Genomic DNA, 14,086 nt, shown 5'->3' on the forward strand with positions numbered 1-14,086 from the left:
GCAAATCATAGAATGAGCATTCACTGTCTGTATCACAATATATACGATATCTGGAAAAGGCATATCGTGGAGAAATTGTCTCCACCCTATAGACAAATTCACAGAGGGTTTCCTGGGTGCGGCCATTACTGAGGTGTACCATTAAGCGCAGCAGCACTGATTAGCTACACCTGAGCCTACGGAGCACCTGCTCCATGGATTACACCTCAGTAATGGCCGCGCCCAGGGCACCCCCTCTGTGAATTCGGCTATACCTGGAGGGCGGCGGCCGAGTAGGTGCTGAGGGAGCGGACGGAGCCGCGGCGGTAGAGCCCGCTGGACACGGGGAAGCTGAAGGGGTCTCCGATGGCGGCCAGCGACTGCGTGGAGGCGATGCTGAGGCGGCCCTCGTGCACCAGGCTGTAGGGGTCGGCGTACAGCCCGTCGCTCTTCATCAGCACCATGCTGTTCTTCCCGGAGACCTCCTCGTCGGGCTTGACGTCCCGCCGCTCCAGGATGGCGCTGGGCGAGGGGGACAGGCCGGAGTTCATGGGGGGTCCGCCGTGATGGCCGCCACCGCCGCCGGCGTTGGGGTGATGATGCGGGTGCTGCTGCTGCTGCGAGGAGTGGGAGGACCCCCCCGAGCCCGGCCCGCCCGCAAAGGACGGCGGGCGGCCCCCGCTGTAGGAGAGGCGCGAGCGCGACGGGGAGCCCGAGGGGGAGCCCGAGGCAGAGGAGGAGTGAGGCAGGGTGTTGAGGCGGCGGGTGGGGGAGGAGTCGCGGGACGTGGTGTACACCATCTCCCTCTGGAATGACAAGTGGGGAGGGGAGGAGTGGGGGGGTTATACACTGGAACACTGGAGATGCATTTATGGAGCAACGTCTTCGCGAGTCAAGCTGAGGTTGACCTACGATTGTATGTATCTGCCAATGCTGCATGTCAAAAAGACCAGTCATTTGCCCCATTATTGAAACAAACAGACAAACAAACAAAGCTGCTGGGCAGCAGTTAAAGGTCAGAAACAGAATGTGTTCAGCGATGTTGATCAAATTCAACATACGGTAGACTATTTCTGTGCCACGGCAAAAGTTAAAGGCGAGATCTGGAAGAGTGTTCGCTGCCTCTGAGCTGGTATCCAGGACACTGTCCTGTCTAGATGCGGCCATTTCTTCTCCTTAGAAGAATGCCAGGCATTAGTACGGATCGTTAAGCAGGATGATGCCAGTATGCACTGCTCGGCAAGCGGGGCCAAATGAAGCGAATTGAATAGTTAAAACTACCCTCCAATATCCTCACTTGAACCAGAGGGTCTCTATTCTAGGGGGAACATTCGCCATGCGGCATTATTGTGAGCTTGTAGCTTGTATTTTCGGCGAAGACATTGGTGTAGAGGAGGGGAGGGGGGGGGGGGGGGGCAGTGGACCAAGTACAGAGCCACATTCGTTTAATAAGTAGATGGGGTTTACGTGGTTAACCTAATATTTTTTCCTCTTTCACTTTTCTTCTTCTCTGGTATATAGACTGTCGCAGTCCCGCCCCCTCGAGAGACCCGGAAAATAAATCCCCGTTCATTTTCCTCATAGACTTTTCAGAAAGTATTTATTTAAAGACGTTTAAGCCGCGGACAAAGCCAACTCTTGTCGTGACAAATCATGACAATAAACAATTAAACACAATGTTTTGGACAAAACAAAGAAGTAGAAAGTAGAAAGAAAACGGCAGGTTACAACACTTTTTTAGTTGTTTTTCTTCTTAGTAATTCTTTGTTTGGTCCAAACTATTGTGTTTGTTGTCATGATTTGTCACGACTCGAGTTGGCTTCGTACGACGCTTAAAAGGTCTTTAAATAAATACGTTTTGCAAAGCCTATGGAGAAAATGAATGGAGAATCATTTCCTGGGCCACTCGTCGTTCTGAAAGGGGGCGGGACTGCGGCGCTCTATAGTCTAGTCTTGCTGTATTGTGTTACCTCTCCCTTTGTTTTCTCCCAGTCTACTCCAATCTACTATTGCAATTATGTTAATCTATGCAGCTCTTGTCTCGAGGCAACATTTTCTATCTCCCAAACTTCTCTTGTTCTTTAAAGCATCTCAGTGTTTCCTTCTACTTTCCATTAGTTTTTCAGCATCCCAGTTATAGCTCTATAGTACAGCACTGTTTGATGCATTCTGTACCGCACACTGGTGTACGACAAGGGGATTCGCAACATTAGGTCCTCACACTCACACAGAAACGCATACAGTGTACACACATAAAAACCTTTCACATTAAAAAGCAGATACAGTATAAGCCATACATCACACTGCAGGACCAGTTCATGTCAATATTATGTTCGTTTTTTTTTCTTTCAATAATATTTTCATTGATTTTTACCTTTTATGACAAAGACAAAACAGAAAAAAGACACAGACGGCTCAGCTCAGACACGTTGTGGAACAAAGGACACACTTATACACATAATATACCCATTACTGTACATCTAAGCTGCATAAAATGAGTTAAGTGCAGCTTGCATTTGGTCCGTCCAGCAGAGCCAGCTGGCACGGAGAGAGGAGAACAGACATTCTGTGCCTTTCCTTCATTCAGTCTGTAAAACAGCTACAGTAACTTCAAGGACGTTTGTCAAAGTATTGATTTGGTCGTACTTAAGGGTTTCCCCTCTATTACATCCTGTTATTAGCTGAATGAACAGACATTGCTGTACATACAGTGCACGCACGCACGCACGCACGCACGCACGCACGCACGCACGCACGCACGCACGCACGCACGCACAGTCTGCTCTTCTACAGTTTATGTACTGGTTTATGTACTGTATGCTTTAATGGCTGATGGATTCTCTGCGTTGTGTGAATAATGCAGATGGTAAATTGAAAAAGAAAAAGATAACTTGTCTCCGGTCTTTTCAACTACAACAGATAGCTGCTCAAGGTGTTCTTCTTGTGCTGGGATGGATGACAGAGGAGTGTTGTTCTCTGCTGTCACGTCAACAGATTGGCCCACTTGGAGATAAGAACGATGCATTTCCAGAAGGAATTACTAACCCACATACATAAGCTGCTGCCCCAACTGTTATTGCAGGTTATTGCTGGGGAAAGTAAAAAGGAAACACCCTGGACTATTACCCCGTCTAAGAAACCCACTGTATCCATTTATTTAATACAATAAATATGTAAATGTGCTATACTAGGCCACAGGTTCCCAAATACTGGGTCGGGACCAATTTGTGGGTCGCGGACACATTTGTATGGGTCCCTTTATTTTTTTTGTCGTCCGACATTTTGTTTTTAATTATCAAATAATCTAAACATTTTCAAACTTTTTTCCCAGTAATTTCATGAAGAAATCAGAGAAAAATCGAAGAAATTCCATGAATTAGAAAATAATGAAAAGAGCCAATCTACAAGCTCACAAGTCAGTGCGAAGCAACGCATTGTGAGCTTGTACAGTAGATCTGCTAATTTCACTAGTTTGGGTCCTGGGAAAATGACTTTTTGGGGCCCATGCACCGTTTTAGCCTATGAAGATCAGATTTGAATGAGATCTGCAAGGATTTCAGTACTTGGCCAAATTTCAACCTAAACCCATTGTTCCGTTGCGAGATCAATAATAGTGTGACAAATAATACCCATGTTTTCTGTGGACTTCTCTGCAAATCGCTGATGTTGCGAAATGGCATATGGAGGAATACAGAAGATATAGGGTGTTGTTTTCTACAACCTCTTTTCCTTGGATGAAGAAATGGAGACAAACATTTTACATAAAACATTTTGTTAATTCAATGGAATTAATAAGACAAACAAACTTGCTGTTTGCCTCATAGTGCGCCACCGAGTGGCGCGCTACGAGCTTGTATAGGCCTGCACATCCCTCACATCTATCTCTCTCTCCCTTCCCCTTTTCTCACTCTCTCTCTCTCTCTCTCTCTCTCTGGGCACATATACGTGTCAGCAGGACAGAACCCTGGGATAGGCACTTTCTTTCCGCACGCCGCTTCAACTTGTAGCGTCGGCAAAGCGTTTACGTTTTTTGCCGACGCGACGCTACAAGTTAAAGCCGCACGCGAGCATAAAATGCCATCCACCAGCTGTTCAAAAACCTGTACGAGACACCTGCTCTAGGTGTTTTTTTACACGAAGATGTGCCATGCACCCTCTGCCACTTTTATTGGCACCATGAGGTAAATGGTGCATTTATATAGCGGCGCTTTACATAGATTGTGCATTACATTCATTCACCCATTCACACACATTCATACACCGATGGCGGCGGAAACCATGCAAGGCACCAACCAGCATATCAGGAGGTTCAGTGTCTTGCTCAAGGACACTTCGACACCAACTCTGGGGGAGCCCGGGTTCGAACATGGCAACCTTGCGGTTGCCATCTGGCCACTCTAACCCCTGAGCCATCGCCGCCCGTGACACAAACATTATGCAAAGTTCAGCCAATCAACATAAAGACACATCTGTGCATTTGTATAATAAAGGAATCCTTCTAGACTTTCTCTTCTCTCATCTATCTGCCCTTCTTGAATTTTCCTGGCGTGGCTCCACTCTTTTGCTTCCTCTTCGCGGAGCCCTTTGTCTGGAGCTCCTGGCGTTTGGAGGACAGCGATCCAGTGACAGTGAAGAAGGAGTCCAGGCGACCCTGTGTGCTGCCCCGCCTGCTTTTCAAAATCTTCCTGAAGCCGTTTCAAATCCTGTCCTCGTCGAACTGCTTCTCTCCACACATGAACTGCACCAGCCCGTCCTCGTCAGGCTCGTCCCACGTGAGCTCCAACGTGGTGCAGTCCACCACGTCGGGCTTCAGGAACAGTTCCCTGGCCTCCTTGTACAGCCAGTCCTCTGGAGCAGGGTGCTTCTCGGAGTCCACGTTGTCCAGGATCTCCTCAATGGAGCCGTGCCGTTTGATCAGATCCATGGCTCTTTTTGGACCGATCCCCTTGATGGTCCCACAGTAGTCGCACCCCAGCAGGATACACAGGTCTATGAACTGCTCGTTGGTCAGACACATTTCTTGTAGAAGTCGATAGAGCCGGAACTCCTGGACGGGTAGCTTCTTCGCTTCGCTGGCGGTGAGGTGTCTGAGCAGGACGCCCGTGCCGAACGTCAGCCCGTCCATGTCCTCCGTCGCCGTGGCGAAGGCCCTCCCCGCTTTGACCAGGGCGGCGCAGCTGGCCTCGGCCTCGCAGGGAGCCTGGACGTAGGGGACCCCATCAGGGTTAGGAGCTTCTGGCACTCGTCGTTGTGTTGCTTGGTGACTCTGACCAGTCGCTTGGTGAACCTGTCGACGTTCTCCCGCTCCCCTGCCCGAGCGAGCAGCCGCCTGGCTTCGGCCCTCCTCTCCGCTCTCTTCTCCAGCTCGCCGGACTTGAGCTGCGGAGGCTCGCCGTCGAACACGTACACGGGTTTGATTCCGTGCTCCAGCATGTGGGTCGTCCGGTAGAACATTCCCATCAGGTGGCTCGTCGTCTCTCCGTGGTCGTTCTGCAGAAGGTTGCCGTCCTGACGGACAGAGACCAGGAACTGGTAGATGCACACGGAGGCATCGATGGCGACCTTCCTCCCGAAGTAGCTCTTGATATCGTTCTCCCTGATGGCGCCGGGCGACCGGTCAGCGATCAGTTTGGCGAGGCCGTGTATTCCCATGATGAAGATGTGAAGGGAAACGCATCAGGTCTCAAAGTGTGTATAGATGTTAAGAAGAGCGCACTCACTTTTGAGGGGCGCTAGCCCCTCCTATATTCTGCTATTGTGTAGATTTTTACCCTAACGTAAACATTGAATGCCATTGATAATGACTGGAGAATTTACGTCATACTGTGTCTGAGCAAATCGACATGTTACGTCATGATTGTACGTACGGTGATAAGAGCGCCCCTCACTTCACACAGGTGTGACTTTTTATCCTCAATACGTACATTTCTCAGCCAAGCAAATCATCGCATACACACAAACACACAAAGCAGGGCATAGGAGGGGCTAGAGCCACAGTCTTTGCCACGGACACATTATTTTGTCCCGTGTACTACGGACACATGGATGACCCTCCTGACTCACCCTCAGGTCCCCGTTGGCCAGGTGTGCGGCGGCGGGGTATGAGGCGTAGATGGGCTCCTTGCGGTAGATCTTGATGATGCTGCGGTCCTGGATGTCCCGGACGTCCTCCAGCTCGTAGAAGACGTTGCGCGCCTCGTCCTTGATGAGGATGGCCGTGTTGGGCGACTTGAGCATGCCCGCCGTCAGCTTCTGGGGGAACATGTGCACGATGAGCGCGTGCAACGTGTCCAGGCTGCTCAGCTCGTGGGTGATGTGGACGCGCCGTGTCTCGTCCCCGAACTGCAGGAACAGCACGCCTGGAAGAGAAAAATCACACCCGTGTGAACTGAGCGGTGCAGGCTGTGTGTGTGTGTGTACTGTGTACTGTACTCTGTACTGTACTTTACTGTGCTATTGTTACAGTTATAGTGGTCAGTGTGAAGCTCAACAGCTGTACTGTATAGCCTGTTAGGCTGCTCAACAGTGCCACTTTAGGTCACCCAGCGGTATTGCAGCTGTCCGTACTCAAACGGACATACTGTACAGACACACATACTGTAGCTGTTCATTGGAGAGGTTATAGGCACCGCTCAAAAATAAGACAGGGTGTGATAATGGCGTGACGTGCATGTGGATACCGGACTTCGTATGGCCAGTCTATGATATCAGTCGTCTGACTTATCTATGACGTTTGACTCCAAATTTGGCCAATGTTATGTTTCAGCTTCAGTTTCAGTTTCAGTTTCAGTTTCATGTTATGTTTCAGCCCGAACTGACTTCCATTATTGTTATATTATAAAAATTAAAAGTTAAATATTAAGCAGCGATGTCATGTGGCAGCCAAGTCTATGGACTTTTAATTTAAACATATGACAGAGAGAAATCACACTTGTGTGAAGTGAGTGGCGCCCACTGTGCCTGCCACATGACGTCGCTGCTTAAAGCCAGCGTTAAAAAGTCCATAGACTTGGCTGCCACATGACGTCTCTGTCTGTCTGTCTGTCTGTCTGTCTGTCTGTCTGTCGATCCAGAGGGTGTCAGACCCAGATGATGGAGAAGAAATGATGACAGGAAAGAACAAAGAAAAGGAGCTGATGACAGTCAGGCAGAAATGAGTGCAATACGGCGTGGGGGAGAGAGAGGTGGAGAAAGCTGAAGACCAATACAAGGGGAATAGGCCTCTACACACAATAAGATCTATCCAAATGCACCCTAATACAGGTCCATTTTGTTCATAATAACAGTAGCAGTGAACCTGCCGTTACAGTGACAGAGACAAGTGAGACTGACAGGCAGTGGTGGTGGAGTACATTTACTTAAGTTTTGAGGTTTTTTTATTCTGAAATACTGTAATATTAGAGTATTTCAAATTGTCAGTACTTTACTTCTACTCCACTGCAATTATTTGTAAACTTTAGTTACTACTAGATACTTTGTAGATTTTGATTATTATTACAAAACATACATTAACCACTTCAGCCCTATATACATTTCGATGATTTCGGCCATTTGAAAATAGCCCATATACAAGCTCACAATGCGTCGCATCACATGTATTTTCAAATGATCTTTATACACTTGAAAACTTTAAATGGGCCATTCTGCATAACACAGTTAGTACTTTTACTTTTGGTACTTTAAGTACAGTTCGAAGCCAAATCTTCTTGAAATGTTGAATTCCAGACTTTTACTTGTAACAGAGCATTTCTATATTGCATTTGATACTTTTACTTAAGTACACAGACTTGTGCAAAAAGCACCCTTACGGGTCCATTTTGTTTATTTTTGCACACTCTCTGAGTGAAAGTGAACACTAGTGAACCTGCAGTTCCCACCAGAGTGGAGTGAGAGTGACAGGTCCACTGTGTTCTAGCGCCTCACAATGACTCCTCATCAGTCACTGTCAGGACAGTTTTACGGCAGCCTCTTTATCCCCGCCGTGCTTGGCATAACCTTATGCCTCTGTGTTTATGAGTCTGAGCCAGGCTGCACACTAATCCTATATACTCACCGCCATGGCCTTTACAATACTAAACCCGTCTTCTTTTTTTTTTTTTTTTACCCCAACAGTCCCGTAATAACCTGTCGTCGCCAAAATCGATAATATGCTAATAGATAGACATACTGTAAAGCTTCAGTATGTCAACAGTAACCTAACTTATACATCGTATTGCTGTAATAGTCCCACAGTGAATGTGAGCTGACTCTAAAGCTGTATTTTGCGTGTCTTATTACTTAACTTAAGACCTGGAGGCGTGGTCAATGCTCTTTGGCCACTCAGAATAGCCAAATGGCATTGATCACGCCTCCAGGTCTTAAGTTAAGTAATAAGACCTGGTACTTAAGACATGCAAAATACAGCCCTATGAGGTGTAGTACTGTAAACTATTAACTGCACTAGGTGATAGTAGATGGTGTAATCTTGCTATATTGTATACATTTTCAATTGAAACGTGAAATGTATTACTGCTGAATCGTCTGTGTTTGCATATAGTTCAAAACTATTATGGAATGAACTTCAAATTGCAATCAGAACTCCAGACTCACTCCCAATCTTACAGTAGTCTGAGAACCCACCTCTTCAGACTCTATCTTAGACAGTAGCACTTGCACTAGCCTTGACGACCTTACAGCCAGGCGTATGCAAAGGCTAAACTTATGTAGACATAGCACTCTATAGTGTATACTTTATTTATATTTGTTTATTGTACATATTCTATACTGTTGGACGGATGTTAGGTCCTTAGCTTGCTTTTGATTCATGATGACTATTGTCATTATAAGCCATTATTATAAGCCATTTGTCTTATTAGCCAGGGATCCTATTAATGTGCGGAGGCATAACATCACAAATCATTAGCCTTATGACTGCAAGCAGTTATTTTCAACATAAAGAAGCACTGGCTGTGCAGTGGGAGCAATTAGACGCTCAAGCTGTTGAAGTGAGAATATTGTATTGTTATCCCGTCCCAATTCACTCTATACCTCTGAAAGCACAGCATATATGTCCACACATTACTGAAGATAATTAGTGCAGCTGTCAACATGTATTGCCATATATATATATATATATATATATATATATATATATATATTGAATCATAAGATGGAGGCAGATGACTCGCTGTGGCAACCCCTGAAGGAGCCGAAAGGAGATGGATGGATAGGATGGACAGAGGCAGGATAGATGGATAGATGTGACCACACCATTCACACGAGGGCCATTTTGTGGTCACTTCACACACTCCGGGGGATACTATGAAGTGAAGGTATATGAAATAAAATGGCGTCCCGTCTGTGACGACCCTTACCTGGCGAGCGTAGCTTGTTCTGGCTGGCGGAGCGCGAGAGCGGCAGGCTCTGGCGGAAGCGGTTCATGCGGTTGAATCCCAGCGGCATGTCGGCCTCTGACATGGTCTCCAGGGACTCGGCCGAGGCGAAGGAGAGCTTGGCGGCCTGGTCAGCCAGCCCAGACTGAGTGGACTGAGAGTGCCGCGGGCTGCGGCTCTGTGGGAGGACGGACACACACGCACACGCGCACGCACACACGCACACACACAGACACACACACACACACACACACACACACACACACACACAAACACACACACACACACTGGTCAGTTAGCCCAGACTGAGTGGACTGAGAGTGCCGCGGCTCTGTGTGTGGAGGAGGCACAGAGGCACACACACACGCACACACACACACACACACCAAGTCAAAGTGTTAGTACTCTGTAGAGGAGGCAGAGGCACGCACGCACACACACACACACACACACACTCACACACAGCAAGTTTAACGTCCATGTCGCAATGGTTTAGCTACCACTAATTCACTGACAAATCCAGGCGTTGTGGTGTCTGACATGGAGTCTAACTGCAGCACGACAACATTCACCCACAGGTATATAAGGGCTGTGTGGTTGACACAAAACCTCAGGACGTCACGCATAAGAGGAAACACCTCGACTTAACAAAACACACTCCCGTGTCTATGTCGGTTTTGCCATAATGAGCGCATGTCGGGTTTTTGGGTTGACTCGACGGTGCTGTATATTGTCGAGGAGGACGCGGGGGCTCATGCGGTCTCCCCAAGGCAGCGCAGACGTCGTTGAGCCGGTGTGTGTGTGTGTGTGTGTGTGTGTGTGTGTGTGTGTGTGTGTGTGTGTGTGTGTGTGTGTGTGTGTGTGTGTGTGTGTGTGTGGCCTACGTGAGGTCCTCGGAGACGTTGTGTACACACTGAGGAAACTTGGAGGTTATCGGCTCCCCGTTCCCCACCTCCGCCGCGCATATCCCTTCTCGCTCGGAGACCGCCGTACTAATGAGCTCCCACAATGCCACCTGTTGATGTGTGGCAGTGGTTGAAAAAATATGTACTCCATTGTTTTACTTAAGGAAAGGTATCAATACTGAAATGTAGAACTACTCCGTTACAAGTAACAGTCCGGAAGTATTGCCATCAAAATGTACTTAAAGTACCAAGTTATCAAATGTATAGAAGTCTTTTGAAAATAGCCGACGCAATGCAACGCATTGTGAGCTTGTAGATCGGCTATTTTCAAATGGTCTAAATGTATATGGGGCTGAAGTGGTTAATGTATATGTTGTAATCAAAATCTACAAAGTACAGTAACATAACTAGTAACTACCTGTCAGTGGGGAGTGTATACTGGGGGGTCAAATTATGACAGGCAATTCCTGCTGTCAAAATATGTTAAAGAACACTTTGTTTGAAATAGACACTCATGCTTTCCAAGGTGTGATTTGGGGTCCTAAGGATGAATACAAAATGAATACTGTATCAACGTCTTAAAACCAAAATGTTGAATTGTGGGTTTGAGCTCAGGGGGGGTAACTATACCTGTCAGTGGGGAGTGTTGGCTGGGAGGAGGAGTAGGACTAAGGCCTTATACGTCCTCTCTGGGGGGTACTACACTCCTCACCTGTCAGTGGGGAGTGTAGTTACCCCCCCTTTTGATTTACATCAAAAGGGCATGTGAGCTCAAACCCGCAATTCGACATTTTGGTTTTAAGATATTAATCTTGTATTCATCCTTAGGACCCCAAATCACACCTTGGAAAGCATGAGTGTCTATTTCAAACAAAGCGCTTTTTGACTGGGGGGTCATATTTTGACAGCAGGAATTGCCTGTCATAATTTGACCCCCCCAGTATTAGGATGATTCATTCCTCAGCCAACACTCCCCACTGACAGGGTCAAAAACTTGTAGTGGAGTAAAAGTACAACATTTTCCTGATGTAGTGGAGCAGAAGTAAAAAGTATTGAAAAATTGAAATACTCCAGTAAAGTAATAGTACCTCAAAATTGTACTTACTGTAAAGTACAGTAGCCTACAGTACAGTAAACGTATACTTAGTTACTTTCCACCACTGGTAATGAGCTCCCACAATGCCAACGGTTGATGTTTGGATGCTGCGTGCGTGGCTCCAGACACATCCGCTAGCTAGCTATCATCACAAACCCAGTGGAACACACAGGGGATCTTTTTATTATTATTATTATTATTATTATTATGTTGCTGTCGGGCAGAAGCCTCCTATATGTCCAGATTCTACATTCCCACAACATTTCCACAAAACTTTGAGAGCCTTTTACTCAGACTCTTGGTTAAGGGGTTTGACTACATTCAAACGAGCATAATCTTATTCAAATATTATTTTCTGATTTCAATGAATGACACATCATTTGAAAGCTTATACATTCTGTACTTTCATAATCTGCAAAAAGCTGCTTCTTTTCCCCCACAAATGAATGCCCTGCTTGATGATCATACTATCGACATCAGCATCACACAAAAGCATGAAAAGTAGCATTTTGAGCTTGTCAATCTGCCGTCTACGGCGCTGCTCCCGTGCCTGCATGGTTATGTTCAGGTTAGGGTCAGAGAATGGTCGTCCATGTCTGACTTTTGCTATTTTAGAATTTGAATCCTGAAAAGTATTGGACATAAAATGAGGTTTCCACCCGACGGAGACACTTTATTTATTTGTATTCTTGTTTTTCATTTTCCCCTCTTGGTCTGACTGACTTAATGGGATTTTCAGCATGGCACTATAGCTGTATAGCGATTCCAATTAATCTAGTTATACTGTCGCGACGCCGGCTGTGAGGGGAGCACACAGAGAGGGCGAATGTCGAGCATTCCCGATCGCGAGGGCTCATTCGCTGTTCATTAAAACGTGTTAAACGAAACGGACGAAAACACATGCAAATTCAATCACATTCAATGACATCAACTATTCTACTCGGGAATGTCTTTTTTTGTCTAGGCAATACATACAGTAATTCAGTTGCGTGCGTGCGCACGCACGCACGCACGCACGCACACACGCACGCACGCACATTCTGTATCTCTTACACTGGACCACCAGAATTTTAAACAGTCCTCAAGGACCACCCCACTCCACCTCCACAAAACAATATGTACAGTATATTGCTGATAGATCCACTGTTTTCAGTTAAGCAATTATCAGTCATTATTGCATTTGATGGACTTCCAAAATATTAGGTAAAGATATTTTTGATACATGTAACAAAATGTACTATATGTAAATATATATATATATACACACACACACACACACACACACACACACGCATGAGTGGTCCATGGACCACTGGTTGAGAAGAATCAGTGACTGCAAAATTGCAGTTGGTGCTGTCCATGGACAGACAACGTCTGAGCATGCAGGGTGGTGGTGATACTGACGGACGGTCCCACCCGCTCTCTCTGATGGGGTCATTCATCTAAGCAGTGTCCACACCACACCATACAGCCACTATAGTTCCAGACAATCATCTAAGCAGTGTCCAGTGCAGTCCACACCACACCATACAGCCACTATAGTTCCAGACAATCATCTAAGCAGTGTCCACACCACACCATACAGCCACTATAGTTCCAGACAATCATCTAAGCAGTGTCCACACCACACCATACAGCCACTATAGTTCCAGACAATCATCTAAGCAGTGTCCAGTGCAGTCCACACCACACCATACAGCCACTATAGTTCCAGACAATCATCTAAGCAGTGACCACACCACACCATACAGCCACTATAGTTCCAGACAATCATCTAAGCAGTGACCACACCACACCATACAGCCACTATAGTTCCAGACAATCATCTAAGCAGTGACCACACCACACCATACAGCCACTATAGTTCCAGACAATCATCTAAGCAGTGTCCAGTGTCCACACCACACCATACAGCCACTAGTTCCAGACAATCATCTAAGCAGTGTCCAGTGCCCACACCACACCATACAGCCACTATAGTTCCAGACAATCATCCAAGCAGTGTCCAGTGTCCACACCACACCATACAGCCACTATAGTTCCAGACAATCATCCAAGCAGTGTCCAGTGCAGTCCACACCACACCATACAGCCACTATAGTTCCAGACAATCATCTAAGCAGTGCCCACACCACACCATACAGCCACTAGTTCCAGACAATCATCTAAGCAGTGTCCACACCACACCATACAGCCACTATAGTTCCAGACAATCATCTAAGCAGTGTCCAGTGTCCACACCACACCATACAGCCACTAGTTCCAGACAATCATCTAAGCAGTGTCCAGTGCCCACACCACACCATACAGCCACTAGTTCCAGACTTGGAGACAAGCGCAGCAGCGCGCCACATGGCAGCGACACCCTGCAGAGTATTACATCCTTGCCGAGACATGCAGCCAAGAGATTAGCGTGAAATTACACTGAGAATATTCGTTTAAAAAAAAAAGAGAAAGAAGCTAAGCCCACGGTTAGACTGTTGCTTCTTTCATAGATAGGAGCAACAGTTTTCCTGCATATAAGATGAGTAAGGCTGTCTCAAATAAAATACTAGTCATGTCTATACAAAGTGCAACAGCGGTTTCTGTAGCTGTCCTTTGAACTGCAGCTTTGTGAAGTTGAAAGCAATTTTGCTTCTGTGCTTCAGAAATACCAGTTTCCTGCCACTGCTAAAATAGAGAACACAGCTGTGATATCTTTGAGGCAAGGGAACTGCATAATGCACCCGCACCGA

General features: G+C 46.6%; 1 protein-coding gene and 1 pseudogene across 2 annotated transcripts in view; both read right to left on the minus strand.

Moving 5' to 3' along the window:
- Window positions 1-14,086, minus strand: part of srcin1a (SRC kinase signaling inhibitor 1a) — a gene marked incomplete at its 3' end in the record, with an annotated part of 65,941 nt that overhangs the window by 36,918 nt on the left and 14,937 nt on the right. Inside the window, exons 3-5 of the mRNA XM_080775135.1 lie at window positions 9,333-9,528; window positions 6,043-6,338; window positions 255-785 (exon numbers count right to left, since the gene is read on the minus strand). Of these exons, the coding sequence (XP_080631261.1) occupies window positions 255-785; window positions 6,043-6,338; window positions 9,333-9,528 (1,023 nt within the window). The remainder of the gene's footprint in view (window positions 1-254; window positions 786-6,042; window positions 6,339-9,332; window positions 9,529-14,086) is intronic.
- Window positions 4,499-5,631, minus strand: LOC308323620 (flap endonuclease 1-like; annotated as a pseudogene). The gene has a single exon. The product of its transcript is annotated as a flap endonuclease 1-like (transcript).

The sequence above is a fragment of the Protomyctophum bolini genome (genome assembly GCF_963924005.1).
Source record: "Protomyctophum bolini genome assembly, chromosome: 11".
Classification (NCBI taxonomy): domain Eukaryota; kingdom Metazoa; phylum Chordata; class Actinopteri; order Myctophiformes; family Myctophidae; genus Protomyctophum; species Protomyctophum bolini.